This window comes from Coccinella septempunctata, chromosome 4 (assembly GCF_907165205.1).
Source record: "Coccinella septempunctata chromosome 4, icCocSept1.1, whole genome shotgun sequence".
NCBI lineage: Eukaryota > Metazoa > Arthropoda > Insecta > Coleoptera > Coccinellidae > Coccinella > Coccinella septempunctata.
The window spans coordinates 26,918,199-26,940,361 of NC_058192.1; the positions used below are offsets into that span (position 1 = coordinate 26,918,199).

General features: G+C 34.2%; 2 protein-coding genes across 2 annotated transcripts in view; one reads left to right on the forward strand and one right to left on the reverse strand.

Moving 5' to 3' along the window:
* The window catches only part of LOC123310664 (phosphatidate cytidylyltransferase, photoreceptor-specific), a 48,085-nt gene continuing 25,922 nt past the window's right edge, over positions 1-22,163 (reverse strand). Inside the window, exons 3-7 of the mRNA XM_044894228.1 lie at positions 12,597-12,773; positions 9,398-9,757; positions 9,191-9,340; positions 3,971-4,102; positions 1-1,845 (exon numbers count right to left, since the gene is read on the reverse strand). Of these exons, the coding sequence (XP_044750163.1) occupies positions 1,609-1,845; positions 3,971-4,102; positions 9,191-9,340; positions 9,398-9,757; positions 12,597-12,773 (1,056 nt within the window). The 3' untranslated portion in view covers positions 1-1,608. The remainder of the gene's footprint in view (positions 1,846-3,970; positions 4,103-9,190; positions 9,341-9,397; positions 9,758-12,596; positions 12,774-22,163) is intronic.
* On the forward strand, positions 2,101-3,975 carry LOC123310663 (xaa-Pro dipeptidase). The gene has a single exon (XM_044894227.1). It carries the CDS (start codon positions 2,300-2,302, stop codon positions 3,770-3,772), a length of 1,473 nt encoding a protein of 490 aa, XP_044750162.1. The 5' UTR covers positions 2,101-2,299; the 3' UTR covers positions 3,773-3,975.

Genomic DNA, 22,163 nt, shown 5'->3' on the forward strand with positions numbered 1-22,163 from the left:
TTTACATCAAATCATATATTAACATCTTGAATACAAAACATTTTATAAATAGTGTTTTTAACAACAGTAGTAGCATTTGATTCAATAAACAATATTACAACATAAATACTATAAAGATATATCATAATACCTGATAAATTATGATCAATACCATGCCTAAAAGACATTCTCGAATAATTCATTAAATGCTCAATGTTTAACCTATTTAATATACTGGGTTCCTCTATACTTTCTTTTCCACAAAACCAATAGAGGTAAGAGAAAGCAACACTTAATATTTGCGAATTTGCGATGATTATCACCATATTTGCTTATCACTAATATAATGAGTTGCTCATTTGATATTAGACAATATGATTACAGAACTAAGCTGTAAAAAAAATAATAAAGGATATTCTTATATAATTTCAGAAATACTCTGAGGATAATCAATAGTTATACAGGAAATAATGCTTTAATTTCCAAGCATTTTTTTGTATATATGTAACTATGTAATTTTCTTTGGTAAATAACAATATTTTAATTTAATTAGCTTGGAAAACAGGTTGAAATTCAGTCTGTGGAGTTCTAATTCGTAATATTATTCATTAGTAACATTTATATGGTAACTATGTTCATGTGATATTATTCCACGAAATCCCATATTTGGTACTAAGCACCAAAAGGACAGCAAAAAAGTAAAACAAAGAGCTTCATATTTTTATATTGTATCAACAATGTATGAAAAGAATATAGCAGCAATTTTCTTGTTAATTTTAATGATTGATAGTGTCATTTTGAAGTGACTGAAGTGAGTGAAAAATGTATGTGATATATCACTCAAAAACATTTAATATATGAATCTGCTGTCTTTTGTCATAGTTGTCATTGTTTGCCAAATAATTTCAAAACAAACCATTTGTTTGTGTTGAGTTTTCTGTCAAATAAAATATCAATTTGTGGAAAAGTGAAATAGTAATATATTAGTTCCATATAAGTAGGATAACTCATTATAAATTAATTTACTAAAATATGCAAGTCCATGTCACCATAAAACTTTAATTTCTTATATACAAAACAATAAAATAAATAATCAAACTTAATATTTAGTATCAAACAAAAATCGTATGAAACGAATATAAACACAACATGATTCTATTGCACAACACTTCATATTTATATAATTTGCATTAGTTGATAAAATGTGCACCACAACTATTAAAACGTCATCAAAAGTTATTATAGGTGACAGATTTTTTATAAAGAATAACACTCACTGTGTAGATTCAATATACATGAATGAATTTTCAAACCATTCATTAAAATATTTATAAAATTTCATCTTTATCACTTAATTATTTGAGGAATGCTTTTGGTAAAATAAGATTAACGGAATGATGTTTTTCAATCTTACGTTAGTAATAAAAGTAAAACAATTGTGTGAATCATTCAAACATAAAACGAAATTTTGAAACAATTTCTGTAGCCTACATACAGAGAGGAATTCAATTAACAATATATCATGTAATCCAGGATAAAATATAAAAAGAGATCAACGAATATGAATGGTTCAAAAATATATAATCATGTGTTATGTTTGTACCACAATAAATTATTATATTAAATGATCTAATTGATTACAGTAATTGGTTCTAAGATGCTACGGTTTTCCAACGACTCTTTCAACATATTGAATAGTTGAAGTTGTTGTTCTGGTTTGAGATATAAGACCTGAGCAAGAAGCTTTTGCGGACTATCAGTTTGTATGAAACTGCTAATATAAACATTAACAAATGTGGCCATAAGGAATTGGCAATCAAATCGATCCATTATTCCTCCATGTCCTGGAATAACGTCTCCAAAGTCCTTGAATAAAATTTCAAATCAGAAAAAATTTCGGACCAATATAAAAGATCCAATTACCTTTTTACTAATGAAACATTTATCATAAATGGAATTTCGAAACCTTTACAAATTAAAACAGAAACTAATCATATTCATCAAAAATACCTTATCCTAATATCACCTCTGAGTTACGCCCCTGTTCGACATCCATATAAGCTAAACACATGATTCTATGGTCCAACTAACCCGAGTAAAAATGGGTAATTTGACAGGAGTGAACGAGTAACGAGTGAATCATAATATTCATAATATTGATAATACATGTATTTAGTTAAGCACTGATAAATTCTTTTCTACTATGAGATTGAAGATAAGTTTGTAGATAAAATCCAAGTGGCTTTTTTCATGAGTATCTGTGTTACCTACCAGATCACGATAATTTATTTATGAGACAGAATTTTCAAATACCCATAAAATGAGCTCAGAAGTGGTAAAGAATTCAGTGTTATGTATGGGTCCTGGAACTCACGGTGTACCCCTCAAACTCTTCGAAACAAATAGAAGAAGGCTTGTGGAAAGACTGAAATCGAAAAATATTGGAGAAGGTAGTATTGTTCTTTTACAAGGTGGAAACGATGTCCCTGTTCATGATACAGACACCACATACTTATTTCGACAAGAATCTTATTTTATGTGGGCATTTGGAATAACTGATCCCGGATGTTACGGGGCTATAGAAGTGGACTCCGGTAATGCTCATATTTTTATTCCAAAATTTCCAGCAGATTATGGAATATGGATGGGAAGAATTTTAGAACGACAAGAATGGGGTCAAAAATATGCAATTGAAAATGTACATTATGTTGAAGACATTAAAAAAGTAATGAGTGAATTGAAACCTAATATGATTCTTACTTTAAAAGGTATGAATACTGATAGTGGCTTGTGTTCCAAAGAAGCAAATTTCAAAGGAATTGAAACTTTCAATGTGAATAATACATTGCTGTTTAATGAAATCGCGGATTTAAGAGTATTTAAAACTGATTTGGAAATAGAAGTTTTGAAGTATGTGATAGAGGTTTCCTCTGCCGCCCATCGAAAAGTTATGCGCTGTGTAGAGGCTGGAAAAAGCGAGTATCAATGTGAATCTGAATTTTTACATTACTGTTATCAAATTGGGGGATGCAGACATGTTTCATATACTTGCATCTGTGGTACTGGCCCAAATGCATCTATTCTTCACTATGGTCATGCAGGAGCTCCAAATGATAGAAAGATTAAAGAAGGAGATATGTGTTTGTTTGATATGGGAGCTAATTATTTTGGATATGCATCTGATATAACCTGTTCGTATCCAGTGAATGGTAAATTCAGTGAAGACCAAAAAATGATATATAATGCTGTATTAAGAGCCAATTTAGCTGTTTTGTCTTCTGCCAAACCTGGTGTTTCTTGGGCAGATCTTCATGTTCTTGCTATTACCACTCTTTTAGAGGATTTAAAGAAAGGAGGAATTCTTGTTGGAGATGTTCAAGAAATGTTGAAAGCAGGGGTTGGTGCAATCTTTCAACCTCACGGTCTTGGACATCTTATGGGTTTAGATGTCCATGATGTTGGTGGTTACCTACCTAATAATCCACCAAGACCAAAACATGTACCTGGTGTTGATAAATTAAGAACAGCTAGAATTTTAGAAGAGCGCATGGTTTTAACCATAGAACCTGGATGCTATTTCATCGATCATTTACTAGATCAAGCACTGAAAGATTCAAATTTATCTAAATATTTTGTAGCTGAAGCTGTGAGTAAATTCAGAAATTTTGGAGGTGTAAGAATTGAAGATGATGTTTTAATCACCAAGGATGGAGCTATTAATTTGACAAAAGTACCAAGAACTGTTGAAGAAATAGAAAGATGGATGGCCGGACACGATGATGAAAAATATTGAAGGATTAGTTCATTCCTGTATCTGATTGATAAGATATATAATTTATTGGGAGTATGTTGTAGAGTTTTATATTATATTATAATACTCATTTAATTATAATCATTATCTTATTACCTGTTGAATAATATTTAAAAAAATATAATTTATGTCGATATGGGGTATACTTACATGGAAATTTGAGAAAAATAAATCATTTACCTTGATTTTGAATGCTCTCTTGAATCCTGATGCGAAAAATCCTCCAAAGGGTCCAATAACACTACTAAAGAGTGAAAGTGACAAGGAATGAAGTACAAATGGATAAGCTGTAATAGTTGTCGGAATTCCAATCTGAAATAAAAAATAACACCAAATAATTCGAAGAAAGAACCTTCAGAGATACTGAAGAGCTTTTGAGGGGTTTTCGACATTCGGGTTTGTACCTGATGTCCCCCAGTTACATTGACAAAACGGGATCCATCACAATCGCACCGAACGATTATACTGTGTTCCCACGTGTCAGGCACCGTGGGACACGTCAGACATAAACGGGTTGTTCACATTGGCCTTAAGTATAGCGTTAGGAGATCGGAAATACACGGGTGTAGCCTCCATCTACGTCACACCAGCTCGCGCAAAGACACTGAGCGCGCATCGGCCTAGCTTACATGAAATTAGTTTGTGGCATGCAATAAATTTAAAAATTTCATTCTTCTCCACTAACTCTTCTAACTTGATAAAATATCTGAAGCACTTCTTGTAACTTATTAATTAGAAGAGCAACGTTTTCGCACAAAAGTTGCAAGGTATTTTACTCATCTTCTCTCTAACTTTACCATTGTTTATGTTACGCCACTGCTAACGATACTAGTGCTGTCAATTCAGCTTGTCAATAGTCTCCAATTGCCTCATCACCTTTCCAATAAATTGCACCTCCTTTGCTATAGCTTCTTAGTGTAGCACAGAAAATAACAAGTGCAATAGGCGCCTTCATTGTCTAAAACTGTCAATTTCAATATAACTATATATATTCACTTTTTATTCCCGAGTCTCTTCTCGGAAGATGATGGTCAGGTTAATGTGATTGATACCGATTTTTCAAGATCACTTGATTCTGTTGATTATGAGAAACTTTAAAACAAGCTTGCTTTCGATCTGTTGAATTCCTTAATGTGCATTTGCTTATGCTGATGATTTGAAGCTGTTCTTGAGAGTGCATACAGTAAAATGATTTAAGGCTGCCATACTCCAGTTGGAATTGGTGTTCCAGGAATGGACTAACGTTGAATTTGGAAGAGTGCTTTTTGATATCCAATCCTCACAAGAGGATTACCGGTATACCTATACTCTGAACGTGGGGCTAATCTTTCCTCAGATATGGAAGATATGCAAATGTCATCATTGGCCAAAAGACATGAAAACCAGTGTGCTAGATTTCCCCAGAGGCTGCTGTTGGGTCACTGCGATTCGTCCTCTGTTGTCGAATTTGAATATTGAGAATCCAAATGTAGATTGCAGCGACATGGTGATGACAGTTCGAAGTAAAAAGTTAATGCAGTCATTGTCATGAAAGGGGATTTGGAGATTTTCTTCAAATAATAATAATAATTTTTATTAATTGCGCAACTATTTACAACCTGTAAAGTAAATGAAAGAAAAACTCAAAAATGCCCCTTAACGTGAGAAATCAACAATCTCTTGAATGCTGTATAATTGGTACATCTCTTCATCCCGCTAGGTGAACCATTAAAAAATTTTAATCCTCCAATCACAGTAGATCCCGATGTAGTGCTCGTACGGAATGTTTCCACATAAAAGTTGTTCCTTTTTCTTGTATGGTGTGTATGAATCTCGGATGTGTATCTGATATGCTCACGAAGATAATCTCGCAGCATTTTATGTTCAACCCTATATATGAAATCCAGTGTCTCACAGTCATCAAATTCAGTGCATTTAACATGACTCTAATTGGCGTTCTTCTATTACAGCTCAAAACTATTCTCATGCCCCTGTTCATTACTTTTTGAATTTTTTCAATACTGTTAGACTTTAGATTGAATAATCTAAAGTAGGACGTACAAAAATCCAAATGGGGCAATACCATTGACTTGGACAGTAGCACTTTCGTTTTAAAGTCTATCTTATTACTGATTCCACTGATAAAGTGTATCTTCTATGCCATCTTTGCTGTTATAAATTCTGAGTGTTCTTTCAACGTCAAGCTACCATCCAATCTAACACCCAAGTATTTAATGGACTCCACTTCACTCAAATTCCTACCATTTATTGAAACCATTATGTTGCTCTTATTAATTTGTTTTATTCTACGTTCATTCCCGAACAGCATATAATGCGATTTTTCGAAGTTGCGACCAACATATCAATACCATCTCCAATTATATATATCATTGTATCTTCGGCGAACATTCTCAGTTTACAATGTTTATGTACACAATAAACAGTTAATTACCCAACGTTGTCCCCTGTGGAACACCGTCGTCATTTTCAATACTTGATGAAGATGCTAAGAAAACTTGTCCAATAAGTTGAACTGGAAATCAGAAATGATTTTCTAAATGAATTTTGTGTGAATGTTAACGAAATTCTTATGTATATCAACATACTAGGTGGAAAAAGTACTCTCTCGGGGAAACAGATTTGTTTTTCGTGTAAATCCTTTCATTTTGAGGTTATATATCCAGGTTAGTTCATTCATTTTCTATTCTTCGAAACCAATTTGAAATGTAGAAAAACTTTACCGTGTTATAAGGACGAGGTACATATGACCTTAAACATCGACTAAAAGTTCATTTCATCGTGGAAAATAGCAAAAACTGACAGCTTCATAAGAAAGTCGTCATCGAAGATTTGCTCAAAGGATACAAATTATGTCAACTTCACTAAGCTTTCCCCATTGTCACGAGATAGATTAGGATATTTGCAATAGATTAAGATATATTTTTTATAAAAACTCTTATTGAAACACCAAAATAATCTCCGTTCCTCTATGTAAACAAACAAAAGTGCAATAACTTTTTATTTACAAAAATTGACACCAGGGGTCGTATCGCTCGTTTGGAATTCCCAAATACTGTTCCAAGGATGGTCTCTAGGTTTGCTCCTGTTTTTCGTCTGACAACATCCCACTAAAAATTTTCTGATTTATTCGAAGATTCTCAGAATAGATTTTTTCACGAAAATTCCTTCAATAATAATAACCACCAAAGGACCCCGCACACTTACTTAGGAAAAGCGGGTCCAGTGAATTTTCCCCATTTCTACATATTATATTTTTATCAACCTAAAGTAATATCAGATTTTCACGATTTGTTCTATAGGGCGTTCCAAAATTGCAGCTACGGAAAAATGAATCTTTAAAGGTTGATGATAATTCCTATAATTTTCAGAATTTCATCATGATGCCTTGGGTTCTGAATAACAAGATATCACAGATATACAAACACCGCCCGCCACGTTAAGTTTTGTTATACACGCTGTTCCATGAAACTGTATAAGTAACTGAATGTAACTTTGTTAGTGACTTTGGGACCACCCTGAGTTTTTCAAAATATGATACAATGATGTATGTCCACCCCTGTAGGAAGTTTCATTAATGTACAAGGAACAGTTGCAAAATTATTCAGGTTTAAATTCGGATTTCAAACAATTTTTCTTTAAAACTTATCTGTAGTTGAGATTGCTGTCAAGGAATATAGGTTTTCATTCAGCATAATTATTATGATAGGTATTGACGGTCGGTCCAAAGGCACATTATTAGTAATTTATTTCATAAATAAGGTGAATTGTGGCATGAATTTGTGATGATACATGGGCGAAATTTCAATAATAGGCTTGTTCGTAGAGTGGTTTGAAACGGTTGTGAACTGTACAGAGCAAGCGCAAATGGATTTTCACTACCCTAAAATGGAATTGCGCTTGCTCTGTACAGTTCACAACCGTTTCAAACCACTCTACGAACAAGCCTATTGAGGTGTTCAGATTCGATCCAAATGCGTCTTCAGTTTGGTAGGCATCTATAATTGTGGTAGCAACGCTCGTTGGTTTGAAGCTGCATTCTTTATCAATTAGCGAAAGTTGGCACGTATAATCCATTCGAGAATGATCTCGGGTGGCTATGGACAATCGAGAAGTTTGTAATAGCCGATAAGTAGGATTTAGTGTTGCGAAATTCAGGTTGGTATTGTGGATACACAGTGATCTACAGACTCATGTTGAATATATGCACTGACCGACGATAATTTGAATTTTGTACAGCTGCTCATGTTCTTAAATTAATCGTGCATACTTTTTGGGTTATATTCATGTATTCCAGTTCTGTGACTGAAACTACAGAAATTATTTTGAAGATCTTTTCTGACCAGATATTAAGCTGCGTCTGGACTTTTAAGGCCTACTGGGATGTCAATTATTCTTGAATGGACTATTAGCTACCATTCGCAATAAACTTCGGACAGATTACTCAAATGTTATTGGTTAGCAAATAATTCACGAAATTTCGGCAAACAGTGCGATATAACACTTCAAAGTTTTCCCATCAATAATAAAATAATAATGAGCTGAACCAATTCTACAATTTGATAATTATTGTTGGAATACCTAAGCTCTATTCTCTCCTATTTTCATACATATATTTCTTTCTATGAAATCAAAGCGGAGTTGAAGAAATATCCTCATATGATTAATTAATCAATTTTTTAGCTATCTCTAGAAGAAAACAGTAGATATATAAAAAAAATTTCAAATCTTCGATTTTGCTTTAAAAAAGAATACGAATTTATATGTAGAAAACTTTCTCTGAATGCCAGTGGAATCTAAGTAAAAAGTGCCTGTAACAGGTTAAAGTTTCAGATTTCGAAAAATTATGTGAACCTTTCGAAATCTTCAAGATCTCAATTTTTGCTTATGAGTCAAAAACGTAGCCTCGCTGCTTTGTTCCAGCTCTTCTAGTTTGCAATTTCCCCAATAGTTAGAGATTTATAGATTTGAAAGCATTTTTGAGGATACAATGTTGAATAATGAAAAAACGAAAAATGTTCTTCCCGAAATCAGTGTTATGGTATATCATTTTTACCACTTCGCATTTAAACCTCATTTGTAGCATAACAAAGAGATTTCCAACAGGCGATTGAGGGGTATTTGGCAGATTCGTGACCCACAAATCTATTTTTTTTATTTTGCTAACTGCGAAAGTGGCACTAAAAATATTTAGAAGATTTCGGAAATAATGAACCTTGGAGTAAAATATGTCGTTGATAAACACACTGCTTTTTATACTATAATATTAGTATGGATTATCTGAAAAACTGAACAGTAAGCGCAAATCTTTTAAATGTTATAAAAAGATTTCACTAACAGTTGTATGTCCTATAAAGAAACATTTAACATGACTCGAACAATCATACAAAAATTTATACTCACCAAACTGAGCCCAGAAAAAAAGCCCGGAAGATTATATTCTGCAGGTTGAAAAAGTGCACTAGGTTCACATTCCATTGTCATTCGTCCCAAACTTTCACTATATTCAATTGGACACACGAAGTAAGGAAACTGACACATAAAGTAGGAAATCTGCATCAACAAAAGTTAGTCAATATCACGATGAAAAATTCTGAGTATTTTACTTACCAAACATCCAAAAACCACAGTGGAAAATCCACCTCCGATGAATCCTTCCCAAGTCTTTTTGGGAGATAACTTAATGAGGGGAGTTTTTCCGAAGAAAAATCCAAAAACGTACGCCATTATATCGTTGCAAATAATCATGGATACAGGGACAATGAACCAAATGAGGCCCTCAAAAATATTTTTAATGATTAAATAGGACTGCGTTACTACAATAAGGAGAGCTACATGAGTCCAAGCAAACAAAGAGAATTGCTTCATGTAATATTTTTTGACTAGACTCAGAACAAACCAGACGAATCCTCCACAATAAAGACAGAAGGATATGAAACGGTGGTATGTTACCAACCATCGCAGTAAGTCCTGAAACAAAAAAAAACCTACTGATTTCACGAAAGAGTAGATACTAAATTTCAAATTTTAAGAATTAATATGTCATTAACATTGAATTATAAAAAAACAATGAGGAGAGTCTGATTAAGTTAAATTGAAGTTCATTTAAAATTCCGAATTTGACAAAAGATTTTGAATATTACTTATGTTGTCTACGGAAAACATGAAAATCCTCAAAGATAATGGTAGAAAAACACCGCATTCCGCTGGGTGCTAACTTCACGGTCACCCACGTTCGATTTTTCGCGAAAAATAAAATAGTGCTGGAAAATCCATCGTTAGTAATTATTAATAACCACATAAAAAAATTCTAATGTTGACATATTAAGTGACGCTTTTTAAAACTCATTGATGCAACCCGTTACGCAAAGTAAAATATTTCGCAACTGATGATGAAACGATACTTGCTTTCATAGTAACCGGGTGAAAAATTGAATAATTTCCGTCACTAGACAATTTTACATGAATATCGGAAAAAAGCATTTATTTTTTTGGTACTTTCAATTTGAATCCATAGCAACATCCCATTTAAAATTAGAAAAAAATATTGTGTGAAAAACGTTGGAAAACACTATTTTTCGTATTTGGCGTTCTTTAGAAATACGAAAAATACTGCTTTTCCCAACTGGTTGCACAAATAACTATTGTTTGTAACCTAACCAATAATGGGCAAATGACACCCTCGAAATGCATAGTTAGCACCCGCGCATTCTCGAAAATTCTCAATTTTTTTTTTGCTTCCAATAGCACTTCGTTAGTATCTATCTGCCAAAATTCGAAGTTAGCACCCACTTCTTCGAAAATTAAGATATTTTTATTTGCATTAGTTAGTAACTATTTGTAACACCATCCGTTTATACCTCAAAGATAGTGGTACAAAACACCGCATATCGCTGCGCGTCTTTGTAAAACAAATTTTTTCTTTTGTGACCGTATATGCAATAAACAAAATAGTACCCATAAATCTAGCTTTCCATATTACTTCATGTGTTAATATTTGTGACACAAATTTTAAAGTAATGTTGGGTATGTGTAACTTTTGGGTATCATCATTGAATTCAAAGCTTATATCACACATTCAATATTTCAAAACTTTCAGAATTTCTAAATGAATGTGTATGGCAACAAAGTCCTTACGGTTATTGGCCCAAACTTACCAGACCGGCGCCGGGGTATAAAGATGTAAATTTAATTTTTCCTCCTACCTGACAAATCTTCGACTGCTCGGTGAAATTACGGATTAACGTCCAGTTTCATAATCGAATTAAACGTCACTTTAAGCTTAAAGCTTCCTTTACTGTCATTTTTAGTAGGGTTAAAGGAAGCTTTAAAGTTAAAGCGGCTTTAGGTTTGATTATGAAACCGGCCGTAAATCAAATATCAATCGAATATAATTCTCACGGTAAATACTGAATTTCGAACTGCTTTAGTCAATATGAATTGGATGCGGAATATGTATCGATAAAAATACAAAGATGCTCCGGTCCCAGACGAAAATTTTAATGAAAAAAAATTAAACAAAACAGAAAATTTGTGTCACAAATGTGTAGTTACAGATGGAGTGTTTTACGAAAGAAATAAAATAATTCAGGATTTTACAAAATGTGTATGTGCTAATTTTGCACTTTAGAGGTTCCTACTATTTTGTCCATTACAGATTAGGTAACTAATGAAAAATTTTGTGTGTCGAACATCTAGTAACAGAGTACTATCGAAAACGAAAGCGAAATCGAGAATTTTCCAACATATTGATCGTACTCACACTATTTACTATTTCAGGATACAATTTTTTCCATTAGTGATTGAGTAGAAAAAAATTTTGTCTCACAAATCGTTACTAACGAAGTTTTATAGGGAGCAAAACAGAAAAAAGAAGAATTTTTTTAAATGGAGGTGTTATCTTCCGATTTTGAGGCTTCTAATATTTCATTAAAGTTTAGGGTACAAACAAAATATTCCAAATTTAAACCAAATGCGTTGACAGTTCGGAAGGACTCTGGTAGCACTGCCAAAAACATGCAAGCGAAAGTGGGAGAAAGCCAATTAATAGATGTCGCTTTTAAGTTAACGAATTAGGGCAAAAGAGTTGCGCATCTGTAGGTTACCTCACGGCAAAAGCTGAGACAACGCGAAAGAGCATTTTGGAAAGATTAATAATCTGCACTATATATGGCACATTGGGAAGTCGCCGAAACATTTATCAATAGAATATTTCCTCTCTCCTTCTATATTTTCCTTATTTCTGAAGTAGGATGCTTTTTGCACGTTAATAAAAATCATCTTTATAATTTCCCAATAATTCTAATACAACAGCAATCCAGAATGCTGAATTGTCAGCTCATCTGGCAAATGGTACAGTAGAAGCTAATAATGCGTTAAGAAACCTTCAAAATTCCATAGCCTACTAGCCTAATTTTAACATATATAGGAAAACTAGCTGACCCGGCAAACGTTGTTTTGCCATATAAATAATTTCCGAGTTGTATCATAAAAAAATAGAAATTAAAAATTTTGTCTAAAAAATAAAAAAAAAATTTAGGGGTGGACTACCCCTAACATTTAGGGGGATGAAAAATAGATGTTGGCCGATTCTCATAGATACCGGATAAGCACAAAAAATTTCATCAAAATCGGTCAAGCCGTTTCGGAGGAGTATGGTAACGAAAACTATGACACGAGAATTTTATATATTAGATACATATAATCATGTGTGAATTAATCAATACCAGGAATTCAGATACGTTAGTCTAGAAAGGCTTTAAGCTGATAATGAAATAATTGCATTACCCTTAATTCTCCCAGAACTTACCGTTCTATTAATAGCCACTCCGAAATAATCGACTAGATTTTCTCCATAGAAGAAGTAATTAGAGGTGAGTAGAAAATACCAGGACAATGAACGGAACCATGGAAGACCATGTATTCTGTATACTGCATACCCTATATTGATGATCTCTTGAAAGCATTTCACTTGCACCACTAATGTCTGAAAATAAAATGATTATAAAAGAAACATATTTAAATAACACGGACAGTGTAAGTATATTTAATGAATATTCCATCCATTCATGCATGTGCACTCTGAAAAATTCAATAGATCGTAGAATAAATGTAGCCTAAACAAAAAATAATGCTATCTTACTAGGCTGGAATCTTGCAGAAAAACCCTCTGATGGCTTTCGATAATTCGAGAAAACGGTAGAAAGTATTATAGAAACAACCTGATAGCTAGTAGGAAGCGATTCCTATTGATGCTCATTATTCTTGGCGACAGCGACACATTTTTACTGAGCATTCAATGGTTATTATACAAGGTATTCCAGAATGAATGGATAATCCCTGAACACCTCATGGAAGAGTGACCACTCGGAACAAAATACAAAAAAAAAAATACACCCCTGCAGAACATAACATTTTTTCAACCTCGAGTAAGATTTTTGGGGACCACGGTATCAAATAAATAAAATATATCAGTTTTCTCGTACTAAAATATTCTTCGTACAATACTCCAATAGAAATGTCGAAAACCGTACCAATCAATATCTATTGTCGTTATATGGAAAAAAATACGCAAATTTCATCACATACAATGTGATAAGCATTTCATTTGGCCAATGTGTGAGCGTTCGTTATGCAAAAAAAGAGAGGAAAACCACTATGAATTTGAAAAATATGCGCCATTAGATCTTGAAAATGTAAAATTCTTTGTCATAACTTGTGCAAATACAAAGTAGATGTAAAGTGATGATAAATAATTTCAGTTAGTTAGAATTTCCTGGCAAAAAATAACTCTCAGCTATACCGGTGTGAACTTAGCAGCCACTTTCCAGCAGCCACTTCTGATCTAGCGGCCGTTTGACCAGTGGCGTCGGGTACTTTTTTTTTCGCGTACTGTGCTTACTGAAATCGGTATTAGGTCTCGGAAATGAATGAATTCTTTCAAACCCAGAGTGTTCATTCATTAGAAGATGATAAATACTATTTGAAAGATTTTTTATTCCAAGAATGTTGAAGTGTCAGTTCCAGCCATAAAATGGATATTCGAAATATAATCGAAAATAGGTCTAAAAAATGAATAAAGGGTTTTAAATTCGGTGTATGTATTAACGAACCCTCAAGGAACGTTATTCCAAGAGCTTTTTCATTTGCAGGACTTGGAAGGGTGAATTTCACCCCCTCCTCTGGGAGTCCACAGAATAAATCGAAAATAGGTCTGGAAAATGAATAAAGGGTTCGAAATTCGGTGTATGTATTTATAAATCCTTGAAGAACGATATTCCAAGAGCTTTTTCATTTGCAGGACTTGGAAGGGTGAATTTCACCCCCTCTCCTCAGAGTTCACAGAATAAATCAAAAATAGGTCTTAAAAATGATTAAAGGGTTTGAAATTCGGTGTATGTATTTATAAACCCTCAAGGAACCATATTCCAAGAGCTTTTTCATTTGCAGGACTTGGAAGGGTGAATTTCACCCCCTCTCCTCAGAGTTCACAGAATAAATCAAAAATAGGTCTTAAAAATGAATAAAGGGTTTGAAATTCGGTGTATGTATTTATAAACCCTCGAAGAACCATATTCCAAGAGCTTCTTCATTTGCAGGACTTGGAAAGGTGAATTTCACACCCTCTCCTCAGAGTCCACAGAATAAATCGAAAATAGGTCTTAAAAATGAATATAGGTTTGAAATTCGGTGTATGTATTTATAAACCCTTTATTCATTTTTAAGACCTATTTTCGATTTATTCTGTGGACTCTGAGGAGAGGGGGTGAAATTCACCCTTCCAAGTCCTGCAAATGAAAAATCTCTTGAAATATCGTTCCTTGAGGGTTTATAAATACATACACCGAATTTCAAACCCTTTAAACATTTTTAATGTTTAAAGGGTTTGACTTGGAAGGGTTAATTTCACCCCCTCTCCTCAGAGTTCACAGAATAAATCAAAAATAGGTCTTAAAAATGAATAAAGGGTTTGAAATTCGGTGTATGTATTAACGAACCCTCAAGGAACGATATTCCAAGAGCTTTTTCATTTGCAGGACTTGGAAGGGTGAATTTCACCCCCTCCTCTGGGTGTCCACAGAATAAATCGAAAATAGGTCTAGAAAATGAATAAAGGGTTCGAAATTCGGTGTATGTATTTATAAATCCTCGAAGAACGATATTCCATGAGCTTTTTCATTTGCAGGACTTGGAAGGGTGAATTTCACCCCCTCTCCTCAGAGTTCACAGAATAAATCAAAAATAGGTCTTAAAAATGAATAAAGGGTTTGAAATTCGGTGTATGTTTTAAAGAACCCTCAAGGAACGATGTTCCAAGAGCTTTTTCATTTGCGGGACTTGGAAGGGTGAATTTCAGCCCTATTTCTAATAATAAAAAAACATCGAAAATAGGTCTCAAAAATGAATAAAGGGTTCGAAATTCGGTATATGTATTTATAAACCCTCAAGGAACGATATTCCAAGAGCTTTTTCATTATCAGGACTTGGAAGGGTGAATTTCACCCCCTCTCCTCAGAGTCCACAGAATAAATCGAAAATAGGTCTTAAAAATGAATAAAGGGTTTATAAATACATACACCGAATTTCAAACCTATATTCATTTTTAAGACCTATTTTCGATTTATTCTGTGAACTCTGAGGAGAGGGGGTGAAATTCACCCTTCCAAGTCCTGCAAATGAAAAAGCCCTTGGAATATAGTTCCTTGAGGGTCTATAAATACATACACCGAATTTCAAACCCTTTATTCATTTTTAAGACCTATTTTCGATTTATTCTGTGGACTCTGAGGAGAGGGGGTGAAATTCACCCTTCCTAGTCCTGCAAATGAAAAAGCTCTTGGAATATCGTTCCTTGAGGATTCATAAATACATACACCGAATTTCGAACCCTTTATTCATTTTCTAGACCTATTTTCGATTTATTCTGTGGACTCCCAGAGAAGGGGGTGAAATTCACCCTTTCAAGTCCTGCAAATGAAAAATCTCTCGGAATGTCGTTCCTTGAGGGTTCGTAAATACATACACCGAATTTCAAACCCTTTATTCATTTTGGAGACTTATTTTCGATTTTTTTTTATTATTAGAAATAGGGGTGAAATTCACCCTTCCAAGTCCTGCAAATGAAAAATCTCTTGGAATATCGTTCCTTGAGGGTTTATAAATACATACACCGAATATCAAACCTTTATTCATTTTTGAGACCTATTTTCGATTTTTCTTTCATTATTAGAATTAGGGGTGAAATTCACCCTTCCAAGTCCTGCAAATAGAAAAGCTCTTGGAATATCGTTCCCTGAGGGTTTATAAATACATACACCGAATTTAAAACCCTTTATTCATTTTTTAGACCTATTTTCGATTATATTTCGAATATCCATTTTATGGCTGTAACTGACACTTCAACATTCTTGGAATAAAAAATCTTTCAAATAGTATTTATCATCTTCTAATGATTGAACACTCTGGGTTTGAAAGAATTCATTCATTTCCGAGACCTAATACCGATTTCAGTAAGCACAGTACGCGAAAAAAAAAGTACCCGACGCCACTGGTCAAACGGCCGCTAGATCTGAAGTGGCTGCTGGAAAGTGGCTGCTAAGTTCACACCGGTCTCAGCTATTCATTCTGGAAACTATTAAAAAAAAAATTTCAGAATAAATATCTTTTTTTATATTGAGAAAATATAATTGATTGACTGTTTATACTTGAATCCATTGCTGAACAAAATTTTAGCCTTCTCGGTTCGAACGATCACGACCCGCTATTGATGCTAGATATAGCATGCTTTCTATGGTTGTGATAATGGATTTTTATAGACAATCAGTGAACAATGCTTCATTTCACAAGTGATTTATGAATGTCATACTGCTCAAGGAAACGAAACATTATGAATTCAAAATTTCAGATGAGATTATAGTACTATCCTTCATTCTCGATTCCAGATAATTAGAAATTACCTACTATCAGAGACAACAACGAGACGCCCAACTCCCCACTATATTTCGTCCGATGTTTTGCATCCTTGTCTCACAGCATCGACCATGTTTGTAGATGGCGCCAAAGGCACTGTTGTGTAGCGTTTAGCGCGGGAATTTCGAATTATTTTTTGTGTTTTCTTGTTTTGAAGTGTGGGAGTGATTTCGCGCAACCATAAAATCGATGCTGAAATTTTTGCTATGTTGATTATTATACTTTACATTGAAAAACAATTTCGCTATCAATATGGCTGCGTGAAAATTTTTGGACAAAAAGGGAAATACAACTTTTCGAATGGAGGTTTTACGATTTATTTGAATTTAACTGAAACTGATAACAACAGACAAATAGGAGAACAATTAAGGTATTAAAAAGGGGAGATATAAAACAAGTGAAATATAAAACGAGTAACGTATAAAACAACAAAATAGGTCAAATGATTTTCACATATTCTTAATTTTCTTTAATTTTTTGTATTTGATTTTCTCTGTTTTTTTTTTAGTTTTCAAATTACTTGCTTTCCCTTTAAACCCACCAGACTATTCTAATATTTACAATACTCTGCACTGTTATAGTTTCTATCTGTTCACAATGGGTTCGTTCCAGAATCGCATCTTTTCAATCTGTTACGTCAATACCGTTCCTTTACTACGATCAGAAGAAAGTAACCTGAAAATCTGCTCGCTAAATTTCCTTCGAGATGCAATTCTGGAATTCTGCTAATGTTGTTCACATGTTAACCGTGTCATCATGAACAAATTTAGAGGCATGATATGGAAGGTCAGAAATATTAGGGTTTTCCACCATAAAATTCTCCAAAGAAGTTTTACCTTGTCCAATGGATATTGTGAATACAATACTTGGATATTGGATAATACAAACTCCTCTTATCATCGGACCATTCCTTGTTCCAGATGAACATGTTGTGTGCCTCCAATTCATCTGATGATAATAGAGCAGAACAATCCGTACACGTTATTTTCTCATGGGCGCCCGCAGGGGGGGGCCACGGCCCCCCCTGAGATTCTGATAGACACCGTTAGAGAAATTTTTCTTTCAGTAAAACTAATCGTAGATGATATTTTGCCCCCCCTGAGAAAAATTTCTGCGGGTTTCTGCGGGCGCCCATGTATTTTCTTATAGATGCCTTTCCGAATGAAACCATAACATAAGCTACTGAAAAAGTTTCTGCACTACTCCTATTCATATCTCCTTCAATTTTGGATACCGTCTCCTCTGTTGTTATTTCTGGCATAAATTTGTATTCACAGCTGTCACTGGTATAAATACATTTTTACATTTTTGATACTTCATCTTCTGCAGCTCCACGAATACCATTTAAAAAATATATAATTTCTCATGAACAAAATCCCACAAAAATTTAATTTCAGGCGGTGGCAACTCATTCAGATAATTTTGGACCAAGAGTTGCAAGCGTACGCTGTTAGAGCGCTAGTGTCGCTTTCCTTGGCAACACAGAAATACCCAATTGGCAACCACGCAACCGGCAAATCCTTAACCATAAAATTCGAAATGTAAACAAACTTTGACGTTTGTCAGTACTCTTTTCGAAATTATACGGCCTTACAGAGTTTTTCTAGTAAATCGGAAGTGAATTGACCGATTTAGTTTCGTAAAGAAAGATAAACATTCTTTGGAAATACTTCATTAAAAGGGATGAATTGTGGAGCGATGATATTGGTGATCCATTGTACCTAGACACAAATTCCTATTATTTCACAGATTCTTTCTTGAAGTAAACCTGGGTTATAATGTTGAGGTAGCATATACTAACTTTGTGAAGGAGGTAGAAGCTAAACATCTCGATAAGTAAAGCGTTTAAGTGGAAGTTTTAAAGTTTCTATTTAAAATATTTCAATTCCATGTAATGATATAGGTATTCCTCAAACTGAAATCTCAAGAGACATAAATATGTTTCAGCTCATGGAACAAGTTCTTCAGATGAAAAGAAGCATTAATTTGGAATTATGAAAATTATGAAATTGTATTTCTAAATCGTCAATTGAACTTAGCAGAAAACTTTCGCAAAGAAAAATCGTTTTTTCGGAATCAATATTTCTATTCAGAAACCCAGACAATAATCCCAATATAACTTCTCCAAATAATAATTATAATACTTTGTTGGACAACGTGAGATAAGAGAAAACATAAGAAACAAAACTTGTTTTGACTTGCAATACTAGCATTAGCCATTTTTTCACCCGTGCAAAATAACTCGAGGTGCTGTTTCAAATTGACGGGCACGCATTGAAGGATAGCCGAATTAGAGAAATAATGAAAAATTCTAGAAAATTTTAAGTTGAATAGGGAGAATAAAAGAAGAAAAACCTTCCTGTTCATAATTTCATTACTTTTTCCGAGTACCATCAGAAAAAGAAATACAAGAAATCATAAAAGTTTATTTTCATCCTTTATTTTCTTCTTTCTTAAATTCTTCTCGAATTTTTCATTATTTCTCTGATTCGGCGCTCTTTCAATGCGTCCTCGTCGATTTGAATCTCCCGCCTGCTGCTAGTAAGGTCCGGACGAGAGGAAGCGGAAGCCGCACGGGCAAAAAGAACGTAGTTCCACAATACGCTGTTTCAGCGCTAGTATCGCAGACAAAAAACACGGTCAAGAAGATTAGCACGGGAGTTACCATTCTCTTGATGTTTATGTTCTGTGTTTAATTTCAAACCACTGTCACTCAGTTAACGCATGTGTAGCTGTATTCCGTGTTGCCACAATTATTTGCACGTGGACTGATGAACATAGAATAGTGTCCGCCATTGAAAAAGGAAGATTGATTTTGTTAATTGTCTCGCAATGGCAGTACATATTTATACATTTGGCACCTCCAGCGAAACCGTATGCAGCGCCTCTACTTTTAGGGCCGCTCATGTAGACAAAGATAGCTTTATGTGATTTTCAGTGATTGGAAAAGATGATTGACACAGCCTGAATCGGACAAATTTATGGTTGTATTCTGCTTTTCATTCGTAAGTTACAAACATAGACATAGAGACATGTCTCTATGTCTATGGTTACAAATCTGTAGCGTACGATCGATCTGTAAGTTTCAGATCACAGAACACTAATATCAGATTGACAGATTCGTAAATAATGCAATTCTGGAAATGTTTCTGTCACTATCTCATTGACAGTGTCACTTTTGAACTACTTATCGTAAATAGTTACGGATTCCTGTAAGCTACAGACCACTAAAAACCGTCCAGAATTGCAATTTTCCTGTAAGCTTATGAAAAGTTACAGATTGGCTCACAGATGAAAGCAGAATACCACCATTAGTGAAGGAGTTGACCGTCTCGTTGTTGTCTCTGCAATTATTTCGTTATGAGCGTTATGAACGACGGGATTATGGAAACGTTTCGAAACTCCCGCACGAGAGAAAACAATTCCTAAACAAGCCCCTATCTTTAGGGAATACCTAATTGAACTCTTGATACAAATTCGTTTTCACCGTACGAAGTTACTCTTTGTTAAGGGATACTTGGCTACGGGATGGCTAGGAGCTCATAGTTATGAAACTTGGCAGAAATATTTATTTAAATAAAATAGTTCCAAACTAGTTTTTTTTATTAATACCCATAAAGGCAGAAACATTAATCCAAATGGAATATTCCCTATGCGTTGAAAATCATACAAATCATTCCATATCGTGTCATCGGACATCCTCCTCGAGATATAAAGAATCACCAAATCCCAACATGACTGAATTTTTTCTTAAACTTCCATTGTAGAAATATGTTCAAAATTCTTCACACAATTTCAAATGCTTCTAGTCATATATTCATTCCTAAAAACAAGCTCTGCTTTATGGTTTTCGAGATATTGCTACTCTTGAAAGCTCTCAAATATTATTGATCATTTGCTAGAAATTGGTGTTCAGAAGTTATCAATGTGAAGCGATTTTTAGTTCAATCTAACTTCCCAAACAACCGTGTCACCAAATAAATACACAAATCCCAAACCAACCCCTCAAAATTTGATGATTGGGATTTGGAAGTAGCGATATTTTCCACAAATTCACTAGTAACACTTATCCCTTTCTCAAAAAATTATGAGGTATGTCAAAATCCGCAGTCACTTTATTAGGGATTCGGTAGGGGATCGACTTTCGGACATTTATAATTTAGGGTGTCCCCTAGCATTTAAGAGTTCCCTTAACGTTGGTGAAAACGAAACTCTAGCTAAGAGTCACTTAAATGGGCTTAGGTAGTCCTTAAAATTTAGGGATCGTTGGTGAAAACGGGCATAAATGTTGTTTCGATATTTTTCGCACTTACGACCTAGTAGTTCTAAATAGCATGTGATAATAACATATCTCGTTGATATCGCATCATGCGATACGTTGCCGAGAACACACGCGTGTAGTTGTGCTCCTTCAGATACGGCTAGTGATATTTCGTCATCTCCAATAACACCAATATTTATTTGTTCACTCTCTCAACTTCACTGAAAAGTAGCAATATGTCAACAAGACTAAAATCTGAGTTCGAAAAATCTTTGATTGAAGCCCTAAAATCTGAAAATGTTATCAAAGAAATATCTAATGCCATCATCAACACCATCAGCAGGAAATTTGCTGAAAAATTCGATTTTTATGAGGCTAAAATAGCCACCCTGGAAAGTGAAATTCAAGTTCCTAAATCAAATGCTGATAAAAATGAAAATAATTTCACCGAAGACACACTTAAGAAACTCGAAAGGAAAGTGGATTATCTCGAGCAGAGAACAAAAAATAAAAACATCCGTCTCATCGGCATCAAGGAATCCCGTGAAGAAAATGTGTTGACCCAGGTCAAGAAACTCTTTCAAGATAAGTTCAACGTATCGGTCGTCGATGAAATCACATCTGTGTTCAGAACAGGTGCCACTGATAAGAAAAATTCCCGTCATATCATCGTTGTTTTCAGAAATACGGAATTTAGGAATAATATATTCAAGAAAAAGAAACTTCTCAAAGGATCGAATATAGTTATGAAGGAGGACCTTACTCACGACAGATGGAAACTAGTCAGAGAGTCATCGGAGACGTATGGGTTCAATAACGTTTGGACGTCTAATGGAGCTGTCTTCGTCAGATCGGAGATGGGTGTTAAAAAACTGATTTCTGGTGTGTAGTTAGTAAGTTTAATTTTCGTTTATTGCGGCTCACTAGCTGTGTCATTTTTTTTTTGCACTTCTGGCGCATTGGCGAATTTATTAAGAGATGTTGTTGGGTCATTTGAATATACAATCTTTGGTTCCTAAATTTTACGAATTAAAGGTCTTTATTGAGCGGAATAAATTTGATATACTCGCACTGTCAGAGACATGGTTAAAGGATTCAGTTGATTCGGGAAGTTTGATGATTACAGATTTCAATTTTGTAAGGGCA